Source organism: Scleropages formosus, chromosome 3 (genome assembly GCF_900964775.1).
Source record: "Scleropages formosus chromosome 3, fSclFor1.1, whole genome shotgun sequence".
NCBI lineage: Eukaryota > Metazoa > Chordata > Actinopteri > Osteoglossiformes > Osteoglossidae > Scleropages > Scleropages formosus.
This window is the reverse complement of record NC_041808.1, coordinates 1,311,856-1,336,745: the sequence shown is the minus strand read 5'-3', so window position 1 is coordinate 1,336,745 and position 24,890 is coordinate 1,311,856. Positions and strand designations below refer to the sequence as shown.

Below are 24,890 nucleotides of genomic sequence, written 5' to 3'. Positions count from 1 at the left end.
GACACACCCAGGACAGGACGCCAGTCTGCCGCAAGGCACCCCAAGCGGGACTTGAACCCCAGACCCACCGAAGAGCAGGACTGCGGTCCAACCCACTGCGCCACCGCACCCCCTTTTTGAAAACACATTTTCCAAATATTTATTCATTCAAAATAATATTTTCTTGTCTTATTTCTTTTCTGACATTCGTGTGTTGTGGAGCGAAAGCTACCTGCTATTTTGCACCCAGCCATTAGTTGGCAGTAAAATGCACTCGGACAGAATAGAAACAGAATAGCCGGCCTTACGCCCTGTGTTGCCGGGTAGGCTCCGGTTCCCCGCAACCCCGTATGGGACAAGCGGTTCCGAAAGTGTGTGTGTGTGTGTGTGTGTGTGTGTGTGTGTGTGTGTGTGTGTGTGTGTGTGTGTGTGTGTGTGTGTGTGGTCATTAAACACCCCCCCCACAGTCTTTATACAATAATACACAGGGAAAGCTGTTCAAACCCTTGTGCTGCATTGCATGTTGAGGGAATGAAACAGTCGCCAGTGTGCATTTAATAGGAGTTTGTGGAGACAAACTATTTTTATTTTCCGACATTTAAAATTAGTTTTATCTTTAATGTTGTTCAAAGTCAGTTTTTTAAATATAACTTGTTCTGAGTTTTGCAGAACCTTAAATGTAAATATATCAAGACAACTGTACTATTGATATTTTTATTCTATAGAAAATAAAGAAAGTTAAAAGTGGCCAGAAGCTGACAAACATTGCAGATGCTTGTTAGAGTCATTGGGAGGTTGTGGAAATTTCTGTTTTTCCTGGTAATTTTAAATTAATTTTAATTTTAGTGTTGTCTGGGGTTATTATGGAACCTAATCCGAAAAGACATTAACATCTTTATTACTAAATGTTTATTTATTGCCCCTCCTGGGTGTGTGTCCCCTCCCCCTCCGGCCTTACGCCCTGTGTTGCCGGGTTAGGCTCCGGTTCCCCGCGACCCCGTATGGGACAAGCGGTTCCGAAAGTGTGTGTGTGTGTGTGTGTGTGTGTGTGTGTGTGTGTGTGTGTGTGTGTGTGTGTGTGTGTGTGTGTGTGTATTTATTGTTAATTAGTGCTCAGGTAAAATACAACTGTAGTGAAGTTTATATCAGGTAAACTTTGGAGACATTTGAAAAATATGCAGTGCACTGTGTTCGCACCTGTGTTTCTCAGATAGCCCATCACTTGGCAGGGTCAGTGCTGACACCACAACTCTCTCCTTATGAACACAACCCTTCAGCCTGGCAGTGTGCCCTCCTCTCTGTCTCCATCCCCTGCCCCCCCCACTTGTGTAGACTTGTAAACACCCTCCCTCCCTTCATGCCCACTCCTCTCTTTCCCCACCTTCTACTTTTGTTTTTCTTCTTCTTCTCTACTTTTTTCCTCCTATTTTAGTATCTTCTGTAAAATGGCTGCTCTGGTGAGACACAGAGTTTTTCTCTTTGGTAAGAAACCTGCATGATGATCTTCTGGAACCCTACAATGGTCTTCATCTTCTTCATTCTTTCCTCTGTTCCTTTTTCATTGCTTTCATAGTCTCTTTTGTATTTACTTGCTCCTGTTGTACATTTTTGCTTTTCCAGTGCTAATTTCCTCTCCTTCTGTGTCCATGTCCTTCTGTCCCCCCGTGACCTTGGGTCCTCAGTGACCTTGCTGTGCTTGGCTTAGTCCTGCTCTCACTCCCTCCGCTGGGGCAGCTCTTCACTTGACCCTGAAATAACCCAAACTGCACTCGCTCTCAAATCTCTGTGCACCAGACAATAATAAACATTATTTATGAGCCTTATTATAATAAACCAAGGTCATGCTTTGTCTGAGGAGAGTTCATACAGAGATTTGTTTATGTGCTTTTAGAAATGGATGCCGCAAGACTACAGATGTGTTCAATACCTATCTGCCCAACGCAGCCTATCATTTCTCCATTCATCATATCTGTCTTAATTTAAACCCTTTATTTAATAAATAGTTAACAACACTGATTCATTATTTAAAACCCTTACAGCGAGAAATGTGATGGCTACTTAGACTAATTTAAAACCCTATGCCAAGGCTCTTAGTTTATGCACTTATGCAAATATTTATTTCTTTTTACAGGAACATAATTACTTCTGGCTCACAGAGATTTGTTACTAAATCACTGAAAGATTGGGGAACCCCAACGGGGGACCTAGTGGGTGGAGCCAGCATGAGAGGGAGTGGCCCTGTTTGCACCGCAAACAAACAGTTTAATTTGTGTCAGGAGCTTCTGGAGATTTCCAAATCTGGAAAATCCAGCAGAAGAGACAATGGCGACACTGCTGGCTGTGCAGCCTGGCATGCTTGAGGCAGCATCTTTCGTTATGCACTACCTTCACTTATTCCCGTGTGTATATTAATCATGTGACCACTATTAAAATATGTTTTTGCATTTAACTTATGTAATTTAATCTACTGTATATTGTTTATAATAATTTAACTTTAATAACTAATTCTATCGGTTGTACATACAGCATCATCTATTTGCACCGTTTGCATTTTTGCAGTGTATTCATGTTTATTAAAATAAGATATACAGTATCTTTGTTCAAGCTGAAGTGTGATGCATTAAGAGCAGAGATGATCAGTGTCAATGTAGATGTTTGCACCATGACTGCCGTGGTAAAGGGACTACACTGTATGTTTTTCCTCAGGGACTGATGCCTCTGCAATTGTTAACTGTCTGCACATTCTGGCACGATCCCTGGACGCAAGGTACCACACTTCAACTATGATGCACATGCGTCGTGTGGACCATTATTCCATTACCATTTCAGTAAAAAAAAAAAAAGTAATGCAAATCGCTTAGAGCCTCTGCCTTTGTATTTGGTCGGCCTGGGTTTGAAACCCACCAACCGATATAGTGCCCTTGATAAAGGTTCTTACCTAAGTTGATACAATAAAAATTACCCTGCTAAAAATAGGTATATCATTGTAAGTAGCATAGTGCTGCAAATGGCTTTGGAGAAAAGTGTCAAAAAAAAATGTAAAGGGAAAAGAGGTAATGATGCAAAGTTTTGTGTAGTGTATCACAGGAAACGGTCTGTTTTACTTCCTGTGTCTCTGTCACAGGACTGTGATGAAGTCAGGCCCTGAGATTGTCAAAGCTGGACTGCGTTCCTTCTTTGAGAGCGCCGCAGATGACATTGAGAAGATGGTGGAAAACCTTAAACTGGGCAAGGTGTCAAACCGAACCCAGGTGAGGCTGTCACAGTGCCACATTCCTTCTTGTAACCCTTTCATCCCCGTTCATCTGTTCCTGGAGAGCGAGGGTAAAAAATCCTTTCCTTCCTTTGGTTGGCAGGTGAAGGGTGTCTCTCAGAACATCAGCTACACCACTGTAGCTCTGCTCCCTGTGCTCACCTCTCTTTTCGATCATATCGCCCAACACCAGTTTGGAGATGATGTCATTTGTAAGTCTGTGGCATCGAGTGTGCCTTTAACCCGCAGCCTTCTTTCACGGGGGGGCAAAGTATGGCAAAGTTTGAAAATCCACTGTCAGGGAGGCAAAAGCATTATTGTACTCTTAGAGTAAACATGCACCGCTGTGTTTTGTGATTGCCAGTGGACGATGTGCAGATGTCCTGCTATCGCATCATGTGCAGCATCTACTCACTGGGCTCCGTGAAGAACCCGCACGTCGAGAGGTCAGTCTCTTGAAAACTGTGGACTGTTAAGTTTGGAGAATCGATAAGAGTGATTTTGCTTGGGTAAAATGTGATGGTGAAGGTCATATGGCTTCTATAGACAAAGACCAGCTCTGGGGGAGTGTTTGGCCCACCTGGCAGCAGCAATGCCTGTCGCATTCCTGGAGCCCCATCTCAACGAGTTCAATGCATTCTCCGTCTATACCACAAAGACACCGCGAGAAAGAGCCAGTAAGAGCCTGGAGCCCTGCATTGTAAACTCCTTTTTGTCTTGGTTTTTCCTGGTCATATCACTCTGTCCCTGTCTTTGTGCAGTCCTGGGTCTTCCCAGCCAAGTCCAAGAACTGTGTCTCGACATCCCTGAACTGGATGTCCTGATGAAGGAGATCGGGGACCTGGCAGAGTCGGGTGCCCGCTACACGGAGATGCCCCATGTTATTGAGGTTACCCTACCGATGTTGTGCAACTATTTGCCCCGCTGGTGGGAGAGAGGCATCGAGAATTTTCCAGAGCAAGAGGGTCAGCTGTGTACTGAGGTCACATCCGACCACTTGAACCAGCTTCTGGGGAGCATCATGAAGATTGTGGTCAACAACCTGGGCATTGATGAGGCATCCTGGATGAAGAGACTGGCTGGTGTGTGTATATACACACACATACACACTGGCTCCCCAGCTTACTCTGTTTGGGTGCTCTTTACTGCCAATTAATGTTGAACCTGAATACTGAAGTTGATGGACTGTCTGTTTTTTCTGCTAACTCATCGCATTTCAAGTTGTCTTCACAGTTCTGCTTCACAAGCTGGTTTCTGTCACTTCTTCTTACTCCACCAGTTTTCTCTCAGCCCATCGTGAGCAGGGCCAAGCCGGAAATGCTCAAGTCTCACTTCATCCCCACTATGGAAAAACTCAAGAAGCGTACTGGGAAGGTCGTGGCTGAGGAGGAACACCTTCGCCTAGAGGGCAAGTCAGAGGGAAATGAGGAGGAAGGCACCATCCGCGATGAGTTTGCTGTATTATGCAGGGACCTCTACGCCCTCTATCCTTTACTCATCCGATATATTGACAACAACAGGTACAGGCCGACTGAGGTGCAGCCTTTCTGTCTGCTGTAGTCTATAATATAAAATTACTTCGTTACTTGCGGACACCTATGGTCTTTATTTGGATTGGACTGGGCTCATCTGGAATGTCTGTTTTGGCCCCAGAGCAAGATGGCTGACCTGCCCAGATCCTGATGCAGAGGAGCTTTTTAGGATGGTGGGTGAAGTCTTCATCTTTTGGTCTAAATCTCATGTAAGTGTCACCTTCCTGAATCCGTCATCTACTTCTTACTTCCACCCCTCCTTCTCCTGACCTTATGAGTTTTCCTTTTGCTCTCTCTTGTTTTTCCTTCACAGAACTTTAAGAGAGAAGAGCAGAACTTTGTGGTGATGAACGAGATCAACAACATGTCCTTTCTCACCGCTGATAGTAAGAGCAAGATGAGTAAGGTGAGACCAACAAAGACACACTAAATAAATGGACTAAATTTTGGAGGTCTATATGAATGTATAGTTACCGCTGTTGAAATGGAAGTACACTTGTCCCCTGTTAACCAATCGTAATTCATTTCTGAAAATCAGCTAAGTATCAAAAAGCTGAGTAATGAAATTATTTACTCCTTTATTAATTCCAACCCCATTCCAAGTTCACTCCAAAGTCACCCTAAGTTATAGCTAATGTAAGGAAAAAGTTCTGTTACACATAAAATAAGAATAGAAGTTAATGACATTATATGCATAAAATAAGTTTAAAAAAATTATTTCATAAGGTCAACTTATCGTGATTGTGTGCGTGGACTGGCTTGAGGCAGACTGAGATGATGGTTTTAGGCAGAGGAGTGGGAGGCAGCTTATGGAGGAGGCTGTGATGGAGAGGGTGACAATTTCAGCTCTTGCTTTTGTTTGATCTCTTAAAAATAAATAAATGCACTTTGTACTGTGATTTTAGCTAACACTGATAAAGCACTACAACAGATAAATTTGTCATTAGACGAAGAAACCATAATGGTGCAAAACGGATGCAAACACAGACAGGTGGATATGCAAACCAGACCTCAGAGTGACAGTCCGCACCTGAGAGCATGGGTACATGGTTCCCACAATGCAGTGCATCTCACAGTTTCTCTCACAGAGCTGCTTGGCAAAACTTTCCCATGTGCTCTTAGTTTCTACAGCTGTACCGAATCTTGTCGAGCCTGGACTGGATGTCAGAGACCAGATGTATGAAAATCTTGACTTAATAATATTATTATTATTATTATTATTATTATTATTATTATTAATAGCAGCAAACCAAATTAATGAAAAACCATATATGAGAGATTTAATACTGGGGGGTGAGTGTATTCCAACGTCCATAATTTGAATTCACTGAAATGGTGTGATGCTGGATTTTGTTGACTTTTTAGGTTTGTTGAATGTCTGAGTTTAGATTTTCCTGGTTTGTGTGGAATGGATCTGATTTTAATGGACAGCAAAGTGCTGAATTACACCTGAGATCGCAGGTGTAAAACACTAGACAAGAGGACTGAAATACACTGAGCTCTTGAATTGGGAATCTGTTATATTGTTATGACAGTGGGTTGAGTAAAGAATGGAATCCGTGTCTGGAAAATCTGAGCTGTGCCTGAGTGAGAGGAACTTGATCCATTTACCAACTCCACTTTGAAAGAGGGTGAGCTGGAGGTCTTTGTAAGGTATGCTGGTCTGCAGAATTCACGGAGGGTAGAATATTATATTATTATTATTTTTGTGATTATTTTGTGTTTTATTCATCTTCTTCATGCTTTGATTGCGGAGGTGTTTCTTCACCTCAGTACTGAATGCAGGTGCTGTGTTGTTGTGTCCCCTATGTGGCCTTGGAGGTGTGGTACAGTGTGTTAATATTGTTTTCTCTCTGACTGTTCCCTGTCCTGTCTCCACATTGATGGCGGGTCGCTAGGCTGGAGATGCAGAGGTTAGACCTTGTTTCTGCACGAAAGCTATGCTGACGGCACGGCACAAGTTTTGCGGGCTTTTCATCAACCTCTCCCACACAACTGGCGCACTAGGTCCCGCGGATACCCTGACACACAGACGCTATCTTCTGCAATGGCTTACTGGTCGTACCCAACTGTACACAATCATACATAGCAATACTGCAGTACGTTGCATATTTATGTGCTTATATGCTGGGAGTCTACAGACTTATACCTTTAAAGCCTCTACCAGCTATGTTGTGTGTTGATGTTTAACAGCAGGGACACACAATAACATCCAAGTGTAGGTGCACACATTGAGTAAGCAGGCAGCCTTTGATGCACCATATTACCCAGAAGTCCATAGAGCTATGGAACAATATGGCCCTTGCGGCTGTGCAACGGATGGGTTGGGAGGGGCTTGATGAAAGCGCACTGAAGTGGAGACGGCCTCATAGCACTTGGCTGCATGTCGGTCCTGAGAGACACTGAGGACAGGATTGAGCCGTGGAGATCCTCAGCCGGGCTGCGTGAGCTGAGTCCCATCCCGCCTACCTTTTTGCATTTAGTTGTTGTCGTTTGATGGGAGTCTTCATAAATGCACCTTTACTTTTTTCTTGGTGATGGCTGGTTAAACTTTAGTTTTTTTTAAAGCACTTTTCAGTTGGAGTTCTTGTCTTTCCTCCCTTTCCATACATATGATATGTCCTTTCACCTTTTAACCACTAATTTCCATAAGCAGGTCCCTCACGATAATGTAATCTTCATCCCTCCAGCCCTCGTTAACTCCTGTACTGATGTTTCGCAATGTGTTCAGGTGAATATAGATGTTGGGAAAAGGTCAGACCTTCTCTCAGGGTTTTCAGCTGCAATTTTAACTGACCCCCTCTGTGTGCGGTCACATCTTAATTACTTTGCAATTACTTCTGTTGACTCTGTGAATCACCTGGTTTAGATGACCCTGAATCAATTGCTTAGGTTCAAGATTCAGTTCACTTTTCAGTGAAGCCAAATTTGTCCTGTAGCTCAGTATCACAACACAGTCAAACGTTGTATAAAACCAAGTAAAATGTGGAGTTTTGCCATGACCAAGACTGGACTGACCATGTGTGCTCCAGCTGAAGTTTACTGTAGCTTTTAAAGTAAGTGCTGCTGTAACAGTGGTCCCCCTAAGACAGATCTTCAGAACACATGGCTGACACACTCACACAAAGCAGAACATTACAGACAAGGGGAACAGGCCCACTGTATTTTCTGCTGTAAGTCAGTAAAGTACATTTCTGGACTTCTTATAGTTCAGTATTGTTGTAGTCCTTGGTAAAGAACATCAGCGAACCTGTAATCAATTAAGTCTTTGCATCTCTTATATTCTTCTTTCAACACCCTTTGGGCAGTTGGTAGTGTAGTGGTTAGTGCTGTTGCCTTTGGCCCAGAGGTTGCAGGTTCAAGTCTCACCTCCAGCTGTAGTACCCTTGAGCAAGGTACTTATTCAAAATTACCTACCTGTATAAATGGGTAAATATGTTCATGTTCTAAGTTGCTTTGGAGAAAAGTGTGTGCTAAATGTAAGACCTTTAAAATTTCTGATCAGTGCTCTGATGGAGACCCCCAGTTCCTACAAAACAGTGTTTTTGGCCACATCTCCTCCTTGCTGCTCTGGAATGACCATTACTGTGGGTCACTCTGTTACTGAGTGACTGCGCATATGCACACACACAATGGGATAGTGAGAGCAACATCGTGGTAAGAGAACAGACACACGATGGAGGCAAAGGGACAGGTTGTGAGGATTTGTGATATTACTGACTGGATAATGGTACTAACCAGACACAGTACTGTGTGTTGAGCTGCTTCTTGGTTTTAGTTGATGTTTGTCACTGTTTCTAATATCTAGCTAAAACTGCACCTTGATTCCAAAGCAGTTGATGCTTAAGAGCACACACCTGTGGGCTTTTCACACCAGCTAGTGAGCGATGCCATGTGATACAGTGAGCGAGTGTGTGCTGGTTTACCAAGCATGCTCATTTTTCAACAATAGTATGATAGTGCTCCTTTACTCTGACAGAGAATATTGAGTAATAACTGTGTTTCTACCTTTTCCTCTTTCCTTAATTCCCTCACCCGCAATATGGCACTGTCAAGGTTTCCCATCAATTGCCTACCTATCAAACAGTTATGATGGACAGGGGGGAAAGGTCCTAAATATTTCAATAATAATTTTGCTTCAGAAACAGCTAAAATCCAGTGAAGACCTTTTGGCTTTAAGCATGTTTTTTTGTAGAAATTGGTAAGTGTGATACGTGACAGATTGTTCTACAGATAAGTCGATAACTTTGAAAGAGATGTCTCCAAGAACCACCTCTTTGCAAGGCACAGAAATGTGACATTTTTACATGAACTGCACTGTACTACTGTGTTCCTGAAGGGTTATGAAAGGATGATAACAATAAGAATAATACAATGGGACTTCATTGTAGGCAAGCACCTCTGTTGCTGAAACTTAGGGTTAGGAGCAGCCTTTGCTCGGGTTTGGTTGGAGTGTTGAGCCATTGAATCAGTGTTGCTGTTGGTTCAATGCTATCTGTGTTCTCTTGCTTTGGCTCTCATTACAGTGGTGTTTACACTACACATTTACCGTATCTCCCTCCGTGAGATACTACATGACCCGAATGTAGACAGAAATCCCTCTTTTTCTACATGTAGGCCGGAGGCCCTGATGTTGAGCGTACCAAGAAAAAACGACGAGGAGACCGCTACTCTGTGCAGACTTCGCTCATTGTGGCTGCCCTTAAGAAGATGCTTCCCATTGGCCTCAACATGTGCTCCCCTGCAGACCAGGAGCTTATCAACCTGGCCAAGATCCGGTACTCTCTGGTAGGAGGCACTCCAAGACCTTTTACACAAACTCATTCCTTGCCAATAAAACAGTTTATTTTGCCTTTCTCTTTCGACATGATACAGCAATCATTGGGTGTATCAGGGAAGGGCAGGAAAATTAGTCCAGAGGCCTGGTGAAGGACTTTGATGAGTAGTGCAAAATTAATTATCTGAACCCAGAAGCTCGAAACTGGAAAGACTAAGGAAAGAGATGGTGGTGGACTTCAGAAGGTCCAAGGCTCCACTCTATTCATTGGGCATTGATGGAGAGGAACTGGAGTTTGTGGGGACCTTCAAGTACCTGGGGTGCACTTGGACAACAGGTCAGAGTGTTCTAACATCACTGTGACTCTGAATCTTATGAGGAGGCCTTGACCTTCTGAGGAGGCTCAGGTCTTTTGTGGTTAAGGCTGTGGTCAGGGTTAAGGCTAGTGTGTGCAGGTCACTGTTGTCGATATTCTGCCAGTCTGGTATAGCAGGTCTACTCTTCTAGTCAGCTCTATGCAGGAGCAGAAGACTGGCTTGGTCCTAGGAGTTGGGCTGGACTCTCTGGAGGAAGTGATACAGAGACAGACTCCCAACAAACTCCTGTCTATCATGGACAGTGACTCACACCCTCTATGTGCCATTCTGGCTAAAGAGAGGAGGCTTTTCAGTGGTTGACTGGTCCACTTGAGTTCTTGTTCTGCACTCCTGACTCTTGAACTAAATGAAAATCTTGGCTCATTTGCGCTGCTCTTTCACAGAAAGACACTGACGAGGAAGTGAGGGAGTTCCTGCAGAATAACTTGCACCTTCAGGGCAAGGTGAGTGTCACAGGGAGGCCTGTGTGCCTACTGTAGTAACACCATCCCCCTGGTCCATTGTGCTCATGTGACTCATGGTGGCAGGTGGAGAACCCCTCCATGCGCTGGCAGATGGCTCTGTACAAAGAGATGTCGGGGAAGGCAGAGGATGCGGACCACCCAGAGAAAGTGGTGAAGAGAGTGCAGGAGGTGTCAGCTGTGCTGTACCACATCGAGGTGGTGAGTACATTTCCATGTATTCATTTACTTGATGCCTTTCTCCAAAGTTAAGGTACATGCAGTGCTTTACCCATTTATACTGCATTGTCATTTTTGCCAGAGCAACTAAGGCTAATTACTCAAGAATAGCACATTTACATTTATTTATTTATGAGGCTTTTTTTCTCTTTTTTTCTCCTTAGACGGAGCACCCGTATAAGTCCAAGAAAATGGTGTGGCACAAGCTGTTGTCCAAACAGCGCAGGAGGGCTGTGGTGGCCTGTTTCAGAATGACTCCACTCTACAACATACCGCGGTAATGTAATGCACCTACACCTGTTTTGCCTTTAGTCTGCTGCTCTTTCCACCTCTGTGCCCATATTACTTAGACATGGTCCTAAACCTCCCTGTAAGTAATTGTACTCTACTCTTTGAGTCTTCAAGAATCCATTAATCATTTGAAAAGCAGACAAGTTCCATCGTCCTCTGTATTATATTCAACACATTCCAGTGCTGTTGGCCAGTGAAGTTACCTTCAACTCATCTAATGATTACAAACACACTGTAGCACAACACTCTTTCTACTGTAAGTTTCTGAAGAGTGCTTGAACTTCCACATGTGTTTCTTCGATCCAGGCACAGGGCTTCCAACATGTTCCTCGATGGGTACAAGCGCAACTGGATCCAAACAGAGGGATATTCCTTTGAAGACCACATGATTGATGATTTGTCAGTGAGTGCAGCTGATTGAGCTTTTAGTTTTTTTTTTTTAAAAAATCTGATGCTTTTCTCCAAAGCGACTTGCAGACACTCCCCAGATGATGAACGAGTTCTGTTCCAGTTGGAACAGTTTGGTATGGTTGGCATCTCATGTCAGTTTGTCAAATGTTTGTCTTAGTATATAGTAATATAGTGTACCTTTGTATGCATAAAAAGACAGTGACAGCTGGTAATGTAGTGGTTAGAGCAACTACCTTTGGACTCACAGGTTCAAGCATCGCCTCCTGCTGTAGTACCCTTGAGCAAGGTACTAACCCTGAAGTGCTCTAGTAAAATTACCTGGCTGTATAAATGGGTAAATAATTGTAACCTTAACATTGTAAGTTGCTTTGGAGAAAAGTGTCAGATAAATGTAATGTAAAGCATCTTAACATAATAATACATTATTATAAATGTTACTACAGTATTTGGAGAGAGAAAGGAGGAGCGAGAGAGAGTGTGTGTGTGTGTGTGTGTGTGTGTGTGTGTGTGTGTGTGTGTGTATTAAAAACATTAAATAAACTTTGTTTGCTTTTCCAATGTTTTTTGGCATTTCACCTTTTTCCGATAAATTTATTACTTACATATTTGCACTTCAGTTTCAATCGTGATCGTTTTCCTTTTCTTCGATGCATCACCATCACTTGCATCACATTTACACTTTGGTGCCATGGTATGAGGGTAAAAATAAAAAATGAAAGCCAAATACCGTAACACACACGAGACACTGTTAACAGCAATGTGGTCCGTGTCATACTGAGCGGACAGGAGAATGAGTTGTGTGTGTGTGTGTGTGTGTGTGTGTGTGTGTGTGTGTGTGTGTGTGTGTGTGTGTGTGTGGACCCAGTTGCGGGATTTTTATTGTTGGTACACAAGGGAGCAGGCAAGATTCGTGGTCGGGGACAGGCGTGGGTTGGTCGATACACAAACATAGGTCGTGGGGCGAATCTGATGTTGTAGTCGAGGAGGAGATGCAAGTGTTGGGAGCTGTGGATGTCAGGAGTGGGAGCAGGGGATTGAGGAGAACGAGTGACTTGGAAGGATAGCTAGATTGTCATGGGTTCACTCAGGAGTGCTGGAGAGACGGGTTTCTCAAATGAGATTCCACAACCAGGGTGTGCAGGTGCGGCTTCTTTATACCCCGCTGCTCTGATTTCGGGCAGGTGCGGATGTTCAGGGTGAGGTTGAGGGTGTGACAGTCCGACTGAAAAGAAGGAAGTCTTTGTCCTACTCCGGGCTCACGCCCACGAGCCGACAAGCCACTGTAGATGCACAATGTTTTGATGCGCAAAGTAGCACCGTTTGTTATTGCGAACTCTTACATGTAACTAGAACTTTTAATATAATAGTCATTATGAGGGCAGAGATGGTTCTAAACTACAGGCTGTACTTAAGTCGGGCGTTCGTAACTCAGGGACTGCCTGTATTGTGTTCAGTTGCCTACACTTATTTACCCATTTATACACCGGGGTAATTTTACTGGAGCAATTTAGGGTAAATACCTTGTTCAAGGGTACTACAGCTGGAGGTAAGTTTAGAACATGCAGTCTTTGGCTCCAAAGGCAGCAACTGTCACCACTACACTGCCCCGGTACACTTATTCACAAAGGCTGTGAGTTAGAGCTTGTCTTGTGTCAGGAATAAAATGTTATTCATGATAAACCTGAGTCGGAGTCATAAACCTAACGTGAACAACGTGATCGGTTTTACTACGGATGCTGAGCGATCTAAACACTGCATTTTTAGACATGTAGTACTAAAGAGCTTGTACTCAGTGGTAGCCCTGAGTGTGTTTTTGGAATCAGTACAGGTTTTATGGTCTTCATTAAGAGACTGTGATCAACACGCTAATGGATAGAAAGCTGTTTCTGTCACATTACGTCCATTGTGTTTTACCTGTTCGATTCTGAAAGTAGTCATAGTTTTCATTGTTTTTAACAGTATCAGAGTAGAGCCACGTCAAAGCAGTTTTTCTCCTGATATTGTTTTTCTGCTTTCATTTGATGAGCTTTTAAGACAGGTGTGTGTGACACATAAAGTGACCCCAAACTAACGGGATCAATTTTAAAATGCTTCCCAAATAAATTTTATTTAAGAAATAATATAATATAATAAATTTTATTTATTATCAAGGTCCAGGTAGTGAAGATTCCTGGTTCAAATCCCACTCATACTGTATCCTCAACTGATACTGTAAGAGCCGTTGTACAAACAACATACCCATTCTTACTTGAGCAATTCGGGGCAAATGCTTTGATCAAGAATGTGAGAACAGGAGGAGGGGTTTTAACTGGGACCTGTAGGCTGAAACTGTCCACCCCAACCAGCATGTGAGCTGGTGACCCCCCAAAGATGGCGGCCAAAATCTCCTGTTTCCTAGAGATGCCCTTTATCCATGATGTGATCCCAGGCTCTCTGCTTCATAGAAAGCCATGGACGAAGAGGAAGAGGAGGAAGAAGAGAAGGAAACGAAGCCCGATCCCTTGCACCAGCTCATCCTTCATTTCAGCCGCACGGCTCTCACGGAGAAAAGGTGAGGTGGTTCTTCCTTCGCAGTGGGGCAGCTGGTATTTCCTCGTCTGAGCTGATGTGTGAAATAACGCCAACAGGAGAAGGACCTCCTGTGTGCCGCATTACTGAAGGACATAGTGCTTTTGCTTACCTTGCTATGATTTCTTTACTGCATTGCCCTTCGGGGTGGTTACATCTGCCGCCTTCTACTTGAAAGACCTAGGTTTGAATCCCACCTCCTGCAGTAGTACCCTTGATCAAGGTATTAATCCTGAATTGATACAGTAAAAAAGACCCAGCTGCATAAATAGGTAAATAACTGTAAGCATCTTAACAGTGTGAATGGATAAAAATTAAAGGAAATATTCTAATTTGTTGTGTTCCCTCAACGTCACAGTAAACTTGATGAAGATTATCTGTACATGGCGTATGCCGACATTATGGCAAAGGTAAGTGTTCTTCACCAGCTCAGTCGAAATTGTGCTTTTAAATGAAAACTTTTTTTAGACTCAATAAGTACATGTGTACGTTTAACGGTAGTTTCGGACCGGTCATACTCTGAGTGTACGGTGCTACATGACCATGTTCCTTACCCAGAGCTGCCATATTGGTGAGGAAGACGAAGGGGGAGAGGAGGAGGAGCAGGGGGGCAAGGATGAGATGTCCTTTGAGGTGCGACAGACTGAGATGGTATGGGGGCGCCAGGGGCTGGGGACCGGGGAGTCACTGGAGCGACCGCTCCCCCACACACCACGTAACCACGGCGACCACTGCACCCGGCACTCCTCCCGACCTTGAGCTCGCTGCGTTGCTTTCTGCTTGTCTTCCTGGTCATCCTTACCTCCCCCCGTGACAGCTCTTCCGAGCTCTTTCTCCTCTCCTCTGTCCTTTGCTTTCTGTCCTGTTGTTCCCTCTCCCAACACCCGTTGGATCTCACTGACTCCCAGGCTTGCTCTTTAATTTCCGTTACACCTGTACTCTTTTTTTTTTATGTGGTTCATCCTCGCAGGACCACGCTAATCCTGTTACTCGTAACCGAAGCACAAACAATATTCTCTAATATGGCAAACGATATGACAAAAAAAAGACACAAATCCAATAATGAAATTAACAAATGCAATAATAAGTAATGCAATTATACCGTTATAGTAATAATATAATGGAATAGATATCAGTGCTCTAAACATCAATATCTCATTAAGTGCATTGTTCATACAAAAAAAATATTATGAACAGTGATGTAAATTTACCTTTCTAAACCTCAGTCATATGCTGTACAGTTGTTTATCCAACCACTGTGGAGAAAAATGACTGACAATATTAATGGGAAGAAGAAGGCTGGTATAAACAATATGGTGATTCTTTCCACTTCTTCATTTTCCAGAAATATTTGTTAGGTTTTGAGAGTTTTATTGTTGAAAATCACTTGGAGTATTTATATAGATTCCTATTTTAGACAGTTTACATTGTATTCATTAACTAACCACTTTTTTCTATTATTAAAAATAATCATATGGTCATATTATGATGAAGAAACAATATTTTGATCCCCTGGACCATCCAGCCGTTCTAGTCAGGTCAGGTCATCCAAAGTGCGGTCATGTGTGGATGAACTGAGCTGTCCTCTTCATCTGCGTTACCGCTCGCATTTCTGTTGACTAGAGTGTGTGAATCTTTCCTTCACATCCTTACCCAGTGTGTGACTAACTGGACTACAGTGAAAGCCAGTATAGTCACCACACGGAACTGTACAGGTGAACACCCACACACGCACACACACACGCAGCAGCACACACAAACATCAGAGCACAACAACACACAATTCTTGTTAGTAGTGAAGCACTTGGCAACATCTTTTCAGATACACATGGCTAGGCCTACGAGGGGGGGGGGGGTGGGAGGCGCTTAATGGTTTGGGGATCAGTTGCATGGGTGGAATGCTGGGTAATCTCAGTAACTTTGTGGGTGGGATTTTTGAAAAAGTTCCTATATATTGTTTTTTTGATGAGTAAGATGTCAACAAAAATGAACTAGCTGTAACAGTGAACACGATTAAGGTATTTTCCGTAATCTGTTATTGCAGGTATGTATTGTAGGTGTTGTTTCAGTACACCGTATGTGCTTGACTGAGGATGTAAAAACATCGCCCCATAGATTATATGGTAAATAAGATGTACTGCATCTGTAACAAAGTACAACGCCTAGAATTGTGTGTCCTTTGGATGGGCGACCACTCTGTTAGTACGCAGAGCACCAGGACATGAAGGCTGTTTACTGTAGTCAAACGTTTGCTCCAGGTAGCAAATGTTAAGAGCTGGAATAACGACTCCATAACTAATACTGTGCGTCTGGGAGAGGTACGGCGAACGAATGTTTCGGAGAGATAGAGAGGCACAGGGGAAGGTAGAGTGGTATGAAGAATGTAGTCATGTTGCTTCACACTGTGAAAACGTGCCGAAAGCCTGATGGATGCACTATACAAGAGTAAAAAGTAAATGCACTGGGTCCTCGTGTTACAAGTGTTTCACTTACAGATTTGCATTAAGATTATTCATATATTTTAAATTGTGGGAATCTGTCTGCAGGCATGCATGTAGTCATGGTTACCATCATACCAGACAATACACACACACACACATTTTCTGAACCGCTTGTCCCATGGGGGGTCGCGGGGAACCGGAGCCTAACCCGGCAACACAGGGCATAAGGCCGGAGGGGGACACACCCAGGATGGGATGCCAGTCCGTCACAAGGCACCCCAAGCGGGACTTGAACCCCAGACCCACCAGAGAGCAGGACCCGGTCAAACCCACTGCGCCCCCCTCCTACCAGACAATGTTCATACCAAATTTCATTGTGAAAAGTTTGAATTTCCCATGTTTGATTTACAAAAAGTTATGTTTGTCATTAGTGTTTATATTTTTACGCTCAGTTAAATGCTTGGATTTGTTGAAAAGTATTTAAGGATGTTATTGATATGCCTAGAGCAGTAGTTATGAGACAGGGATAATCAGCTAGACTGGTGCGTGTGACTGCAGAGTGAACGTGGGGGGCAGCGTGGACGGACGTAAGGACACAATGACAGCACCTGTTTCTGCCACAGGAGAAGGAGATGGAGAAGCAGAGGCTCCTGTACCAGCAGTCACGGCTGCACAACCGCGGAGCAGCTGAGATGGTCCTGCAGATGATCAGCGCTTGCAAGGGTAGGACTGCTACCCTTCACGAAATCACTGGGTCCTCGTGTTACGCATGTTCCAGTTGTGAATTTTCAAAGATACACCTGTTTTGTTCCATTTAATTTGTTTGTACTTTCCTTCATTTGTTCTTTTTCTAAATTTTGTTTGTTGCGGAGCAAATGTCACCTGCATTTCTATGTGTAGCCATTAGTTGGCAGTAAAGAGCATACAAACAGAGAAGCGACATGTTACTGGTGAGGAATGATGCTCTATGGGTCACTCATTAATCACCGTTAAATGGGAATTTCTCGGGCTGGTGTTTTTTCATTTTAAATGTTTTGATTTTAATGTACCACTATAATAAATGTCATACTTAGTTTTTTATTAATTATACAGTACATCTGACAGTATATCTGAGACTTTTACAGAACCTGCTCAGCCAATAAATAGGTATTGTATCTGTGTGTTGAGGACCAGTGTCAGTTTACGAAGACACAGCCAATCTTTAAGTTTCCTTTTTTGTCCTTCAGGTGTTACAGGTTCCATGGTGTCCTCGACTCTCAAACTGGGCATCTCCATCCTTAATGGTGGAAACAGTGAGGTTCAGCGGGCAAGTGACGCCAGCTCCACATGGCTGAAGGCCATCTAACCATGATGCACGTCAGTCCACCAGGAGGAAACCGTTACTTTATGGCGTTTCAATGTTTCTTGTTGCAGAAAATGCTGGAGTACCTGAAGGACAAGAAGGATGTGGGGTTCTTCCTTAGCCTCCAGGCACTAATGCAGACCTGTTGGTAAGAGCTTCACATAAAGCCCGTAGTACTGGTCTTGGGGTTCCAGTTCTCAGTGGATCTCAGTATTAGTAGTAGTAGTTATCTCAGTGCTGTAGGTAGCGGTGGTGATGACACCTAGTAGCGTAGGGGTTAGAGCTACTGCCTTTGGATCCCAAGGTTGCAGGTTTGAATCTAACCTCTGGCTGTAGTACCCTTGAGCAAGGTACTTACCCTAAACTGCTCCAGTAAAATTACCCAGCTGTAGAAATGGGTAAATGCTTTAACAGTGTAAGTCTCTTTGGAGAAAAGTGTCAGCTAACTGAACAAATGTAAGTGTAATGATGACAGTAAAGCTGTGCAGTTGTGAAAACCGCAGCTTGGTGTAATCTGAGTTTATGGGCTGTCCACCATTCCATCCCTTATCAGTAAGTGCTTTCCCAGTGTAGGATCACAGTGGTGTGGAGCCTATACCAAAAGTATAGAGAGTGTGGAGTTTCATCCCTGGCATATGGTATTATTTTTGTATTTTAGAAAACAGTGAAATTGGTGCACTTCTACATTGCATAATAATCACACACACACAACTCACACGCAAAGGGCAGTTTTGAGTGACCAATTTACTGGAAACACGTCTTTAGACTGTGGAAGGAAACCGGGTGAAACACAGAGAGAACATGCACATGTACGTGTGTGTGTGTGTGTGTGTGTGTGTGTGTGTGTGGACATTGATATGTGCTTCTCTTGACAGCGTCCTGGACTTGAACGCCTTTGAGAGACAGAACAAGGCTGAGGGGCTGGGCATGGTGTCGGAGGAGGGCACCAGTGAGTTGCATGCACTGCACATGCACTGCACACACACTGCTGGAACGTCACGGTTCCTGGATCCCACACACTGAGCCTGTTTGTTGCTGCAGTTTGAGCAGAGGCCACACAAGATGAGAACCTGTGAATCACACAAACTGAAACATGCAGGTATTATGATTGTCATAAGAGCTTGTGATTGGCCAGCTCCAGGTTTGCACCTCTAACACAAAGTATTCAGTGCTAATTGTTTAAGGATTTCAATTCTCATCAGTCATCAGTGACATGTTAATATAAGAGTTATTAAATTTCACCAGCACCTCTCATAATGTTCATGGAAAACCTGAGTAACGTCTCGTTGAAGGGTAGTGTATATGTGTTACATTGTAGCTTCTGAGTTAATTCCTTTGGTCCTCTTATTGCCATTTGTTTGCCATGATATGTTTTAAATATCTCAATAATATTTTGAAAAAAGTAAAATGATTATTTTTAATTTTTTAGGCAATTACTTACTGTTAATGATGCTGGCTGTGGGTAAAGTGTTCACTCTATAGTACACAGTGTCCAGTGTGGAGTTTTTGCTATTAAAAGGACAAATTTGATATCACTTTTAGTAGTTTGTAAGTTTCTAAATGTACTTTATTTGGATTTGCATTTATTCATTTAGCACACGTTGGCTTTTCTCCAAAGCGACCTATGGCCTAGTACACAAAAGATGTTTCATAAAATGGCCCGCAGCTGTCAAGAAGCAGATAATGACAGATTCAGTTGCGCATCACATTCTCATTTTAATTCAGATCAACTCTAACCATTTTCATTCTTTCTAAATACTCCGTTAGTTAGTGATTCACACACTGGTTTGGAGTGTGTTTGTGCTGTTGACTGCCACCCACTGAACTCCATTTACATGTAGTAATGAAATGTTTCTATTACAGTAATAACGGAGTAGAACGAGTTCCTGACAACAATTACTTCTTAATCCCGGCGGATTGTTAACCTCCCTGAGCCATTCCTGTTCTCAGCTCACCAGCCCTCTCTCTCTCCCCCACGGCCACCTCCATATCCCCATTCTCGAACCCTCCCTCCTCACCCTGTGCCTCCCGCTCCACCTTCACCCCCATTTCCTGGTCCTCAGACATGAAGCTAGAACGTGGTAAATAATGCCTCGATCTCTCTTTCCATCGCCCTTCCTCTTCCTGTCTCCTCCTGTCCGTCTCTTTCTCACTTTCCTTTCATACTAATCTTGTGCCGTGGAATCCACCTACTCTTCATTGTGCACTTAAGCAAATGTATATGACAGATACATCTGGAGACGGGAAAGAAACACTTTCTGGTTGCTATGAGAATATTTTACTGTGCCTGAGTTTGCTTAAATTTAAAAATATGGCCAGAGTCCCCATATACACTTGTATTAAATTAAATATTTTTTAAGTGATGCTAAGGATCATTCAGCAGTGCCTGATGTAAATTAGACATTTAAAGAAGTATTTAAGTATTATTTAATTATTGAAATATTCCCAAAAATGCCTTTACATTGTTTTATGTTCTAAGTTGATATCTTTTTCTTTATAAGCAATTTAATAAAATACATTTAAAAATAGTATTAAATGGCATTTGTACAAAAGCCTGATTGCCAGTAGTGACCAGAAGGGTTTTTGAATTTTTGTTTTGTTGTGGAGTGCTCCAAGACAGATCTACTGTAACTCCAAAGCAGTTACTGCTGAGCTGCTGGTTGTGCACAGAGAATAAAATAGCAGAAAGAGTCTGTTTCTTAATATAAGTGATACAGAACCATCAATAACACACTGTTCTGTTTCACCTGAAATAAATAAGTACTGTTAATAAATGTAATTATGACTTATTCATTCAGATGACGCTCTTTTCCAAAGCAACTTATAGCAGTACTGTGTCTGCACTTATTTACCCATTGATACAGCGGGGTAATTTTACTGCAGCAATGCAGGGTAAATATCTTGCTCAAGGGTACTACAGCTGGAGGTGGGATTTGAACCTGTGACCTTTGGCTCCAAAGGCAGCAACTCTAACAACTAGAAGAGCAGCTGCCCTTCTATTTTTCTGTACTACGCTACTAGGTGTCCTAGAATTATTTGTCATGGTGTGGAATCACTTTCGGGTGAATCCCAGTACGACCTCAGTAAGTGTTCAATATTGCTGATGGTTGCTGCAGGATCAGGGTATGTGGAACCACACATTGCTAAATTCAATTCAATTTATTTTTATAGAGCGCTCTTCTCACGCAGTGACACAGAGCGCTTTAATATATCTATATATATATATGTTTTATATCTATATTTGACCTTGTCTGGGAGCTCGAGGAGCCGCTACATGGTCCAAGTTCACTAAAGTCAGTGGAACGCAGTAGGTCTGTCCTGCATGGTCCTGTGTGAACATGTGTTTTGGGTGACGGCAGCGGTTCATGGTTAAGGACATTGTCTCTCACCTCTTACCATTTCTGTGTGTGTGCACTTGTTACCTTTTCTATGTGTTTGTGCTTCTTTTGATGCCATATGTTCACTGTACCTGTGTTTTTTGTGTACATATCCCAGTCTCTTTACATCATCCTTCATTTATTTACCATCACTGTTTGTTGTATATGCTTCACCTTCCTTTCAGTATCAGTTCCATTTTTTAATGTGTTTTGTGTGTCTCTTTGCCTCCAAATTTTTTCCTTGCATGGCCTCCTCCTTCATCCCTTCACTCATGAGCTTCTGTCCTTGTCCACACCACCTGTGTGCCAAGTGGAAGGACCTTGTGCCCTCTGACTCTTACTGAACCTTTCTGTTATTTTGGATTCTCTGCAGTTTGTCACTGACTTGCTGAGAGGAGTGACATTTGGGAGCATTTGGCTTGACTTGATGACAACGGTCACCGAATAATCCACATGACAGCTATACTCTCTCTGAATGTGCTGTGCATTTACATTTATTTATTTATGTGACCCTTTCCTTCAGAGCAACTTACAGTGTTAAGCTTCATACACTGATTTACCCGTTCATACAGCTGGGTAATTTTTACTGGAGTAATTAAGGGTAAGTATTTGGATCAGGGGTACTGTGGCAGGGTTGGGTTCAAACCCAGGTCCCCAGAGTGCAAGGTGGTGGCTCTAAGCACTACCCCACCAGCTGCCACAAGCTGTTTAGGACTATATGGGATATGAAATATGGAATAAAATTCAGAACCAGTTACTCAGCCTGGGGCCTCACGAATAAAGAAGTGCCCTTCATTTTGCCTCTTTCATATGATTTGGACAAATATCTTTTTTTTTTTCCTCATATCATCAGCATCCATTGCGCGCAGAGTCCACTTGGGTCCGCTGCCAGTCTTTCACCGGGACGATTACTGAAGTGTCCCACAGAACAGCCGTGTTCACATGTGTGTCTGCTGGTCATGCGCTCATGTGTATGTATGGCACGTGTCTGCTGACGCTCCTCCCTCATGTGTCCCTGTCTCTGCTCAGGCGAGAAGGTGATGGCGGACGACGAATTTACCTGCGATCTTTTCCGTTTCTTGCAACTCCTCTGTGAAGGCCACAATAATGGTGAGTCGGGGAATGCAGCGGTGCATCATGGGTAACAGCCAGAATGAATCTGGAGTTAATATACAGTAGGACAGAGTCTGGAGGTGCAGAAACAATGGGACTCAGTAAAGTGACGCTGCTTTGACAGAGAGTCCTGCATGTGGTCAAAGGGAGAAGCTATGCACTTTTTTGTCACATTTTTCTTACTTTTCTCTTTCTTTCTCATTCTTCTCAGATTTCCAGAACTACCTGAGGACCCAGACGGGCAGCACCACCACCATCAACATCATCATTTGCACTGTCGACTACTTGCTGCGGCTCCAGGTTGGAGCACCGGCTCGTTACACATCACACAAGTACACGTTTGTCTCCTTAGCTGCTCTTCACTAGGTTTCATACTCTTCCATTTTGCCCTCTCTTACTCGTCTCGGAAGGAGTCCATCAGTGATTTCTACTGGTATTACTCTGGTAAAGAGATCATTGATGAGCCTGGGAAGAGGAACTTCTCCAAAGCCATGACGGTGGCCAAGCAGGTCTTCAACAGCTTGACAGAGTACATCCAGGTGGGGGAACCTGTGTCATCGTGGTGAACGTGCTTGTTGTGTTGCCGTCCTTCTGTATCTGAACAAGCCTGTTCCTCCGCGTCTCCAAGGGCCCCTGTACGGGCAATCAGCAGTCTCTAGCTCACAGTCGCCTCTGGGATGCCATTGTGGGCTTCCTTCACGTCTTCGCTCACATGATGATGAAGCTGGCACAGGTATGAGCCTCGGCTTTACCGCGTTTTACCCCCCTCCATCTCATACACCTTTTTCCCAGTAGACTCTGTTTACACAATACACATGGCACACATCGCACACGTTCTGCACTTTGTCCTCTGCACTCCATCTGAATTATGTAAGGAGTTAGAGGGAATTGAAAAATATTGCAATTAAACTCATTCTGCCTTTTGCACCAAATCTGTGCTACAGGCACCACTGTATACCGTACACTGTACAGTGTACTCAGCTGCAGTCTACAGCAGTGACCCATTGCAGTTTACTGGGTCCCTGCTGTTGGCACGCCACGGTAAATTGCCAGTAAACTGCTTGAGCTGCTGCTTAAAGCATAGCTGTATAAAGGATGGTCTCTGAACAAACGATAACATAGTCTTTAACAAAACTGAACGACCACTTTGCAGCTACGCTTGCGGTACATGGCCTCTGAACGCTGCTGTTTTTACACCCTAACAGGCATATCTGTCTGTGTGGCTTTCACTGACTGATGTCATGTATTGCTTTATGCACATCCACACAGCAGTGGGACCCGAGGGGGGATGGGGGCTAAGCTTGTTGTTAAGCTACACTGTTATATACACTGCAGTAACCTATTGTAATGACAATTAATGATTATGACTAGTGTAAGGTCTTAGCTGTTATCTTTTCATATTTTATTCACTCATCCATGGGGACACACATGGCCCCTTATGGCACGATGGAAAAAGCAACACACTGATATCTTGTCACACACACTGTACAGCTGTTAGTTGTGTCATTCATATAAACTGCAGGCGTTTGCTGTTGGTTAAAGAGAGCCATCCGACGCACACACACACACACACACACACACACACACACACACACCTTTTCCCAAACACGCACCGTGTTCAATGACGAACGACGCAGGTATGTCGACAACGACACTGTGTTACACTCAGTTGTTCCCCAGTCTTTACATTGATTATTTTTCACATGTAAAGTTTAGTGATCCTAGCAAGCACTGGATTATACTTATATGTATCGGTCATTTGTTTTCTTTTAACTGGATGTCTGGTGTTGGAAATGTTTGTATGAATATAGCTATTTATTTATGGATTTTCTTGTCTTGATATGACACACTAATGCTGAAAGATTGCAAATGCGCACCACTCTCTTAGTGAAAGAACTGTCATTCTGGGTTTCATATGTGTTTTCATGGCGGACAGATCAGAGTCAAGTGCCAAGTCTTTAATAGTGTATTAATCTTATGAACTCTCTTTCACATGTTCTGAACAGGGAAAAGTATGTATTTATTTTATTATTCATTCATTCATTGAAGTAACTGGATGCTGTTTATAGATCTTCACCTTTACGAGGGCTGACTTGACTTCTTTCTCAACCTCTGTGTTTATCCACCTGTGTTGAGGGGAGAATTAGCAACAGAAAAAGCTATACGAGAGATAATGAAAATCGAAACCAACGCGATCAATCCTTTCACAGTCGTGAATATCAATCTCGTAACCATTGTGTGACTTATTGATGAAGTCATTTATCCACATGCTGAACCAGAACAGCAGCAGGATTCTATTTGTATTTATTCATTTGGCTGACATTCTTCTCCAAAACAACTTGCAGTGTTAGGCTACCCACAGTTGTGGGAAATCTTATACAGCTGGATGTTTTTTACCGGAACATTGTAGTGTTAATACCTTGTTCAAGGGTACTGCAGCAGCAGCTGGTATTGGACTCTGCGGTGCTACGCTAACAACTGCCATTATTTCTTGTTCAGTGCAATATCAGATCTTAATGAAGTAAAGCAGTGAGGTGTCAAGTCCTCCTGTGCACATGGACTTGTTTGTTGTGCGATTGTCTCCTTAACTGGTTTAAGTGTTTTGAATATTCCTTTGAAATACAGGTGGAAACAACAAGTTGAAAATGAAGAGCAGCTTCCCTTTTCTTAACTGTGCTCTTACCGTGGTCCTCATTATGTGCTCATTCTAATCTATGGCTTTGATTAACCTGTGTATTTGTGGATGTAA

General features: G+C 43.2%; 1 protein-coding gene across 1 annotated transcript in view; it reads left to right on the top strand.

The window, feature by feature from the left end:
• LOC108924840 (ryanodine receptor 1-like) overlaps positions 1-24,890 on the top strand; it is a 74,565-nt gene that overhangs the window by 37,653 nt on the left and 12,022 nt on the right. Inside the window, exons 63-89 of the mRNA XM_018736447.2 lie at positions 1,412-1,461; positions 2,686-2,746; positions 3,104-3,230; positions 3,336-3,444; positions 3,597-3,678; positions 3,779-3,909; positions 3,994-4,314; positions 4,512-4,752; positions 4,886-4,973; positions 5,078-5,170; positions 9,382-9,552; positions 10,302-10,361; positions 10,446-10,580; positions 10,763-10,875; positions 11,196-11,292; positions 13,745-13,851; positions 14,227-14,278; positions 14,427-14,501; positions 16,933-17,032; positions 17,536-17,615; positions 17,723-17,799; positions 18,527-18,600; positions 19,715-19,732; positions 22,058-22,138; positions 22,353-22,441; positions 22,552-22,680; positions 22,770-22,874. Of these exons, the coding sequence (XP_018591963.1) occupies positions 1,412-1,461; positions 2,686-2,746; positions 3,104-3,230; positions 3,336-3,444; positions 3,597-3,678; positions 3,779-3,909; positions 3,994-4,314; positions 4,512-4,752; positions 4,886-4,973; positions 5,078-5,170; positions 9,382-9,552; positions 10,302-10,361; positions 10,446-10,580; positions 10,763-10,875; positions 11,196-11,292; positions 13,745-13,851; positions 14,227-14,278; positions 14,427-14,501; positions 16,933-17,032; positions 17,536-17,615; positions 17,723-17,799; positions 18,527-18,600; positions 19,715-19,732; positions 22,058-22,138; positions 22,353-22,441; positions 22,552-22,680; positions 22,770-22,874 (2,866 nt within the window). The remainder of the gene's footprint in view (positions 1-1,411; positions 1,462-2,685; positions 2,747-3,103; positions 3,231-3,335; positions 3,445-3,596; positions 3,679-3,778; positions 3,910-3,993; positions 4,315-4,511; positions 4,753-4,885; positions 4,974-5,077; positions 5,171-9,381; positions 9,553-10,301; positions 10,362-10,445; positions 10,581-10,762; positions 10,876-11,195; positions 11,293-13,744; positions 13,852-14,226; positions 14,279-14,426; positions 14,502-16,932; positions 17,033-17,535; positions 17,616-17,722; positions 17,800-18,526; positions 18,601-19,714; positions 19,733-22,057; positions 22,139-22,352; positions 22,442-22,551; positions 22,681-22,769; positions 22,875-24,890) is intronic.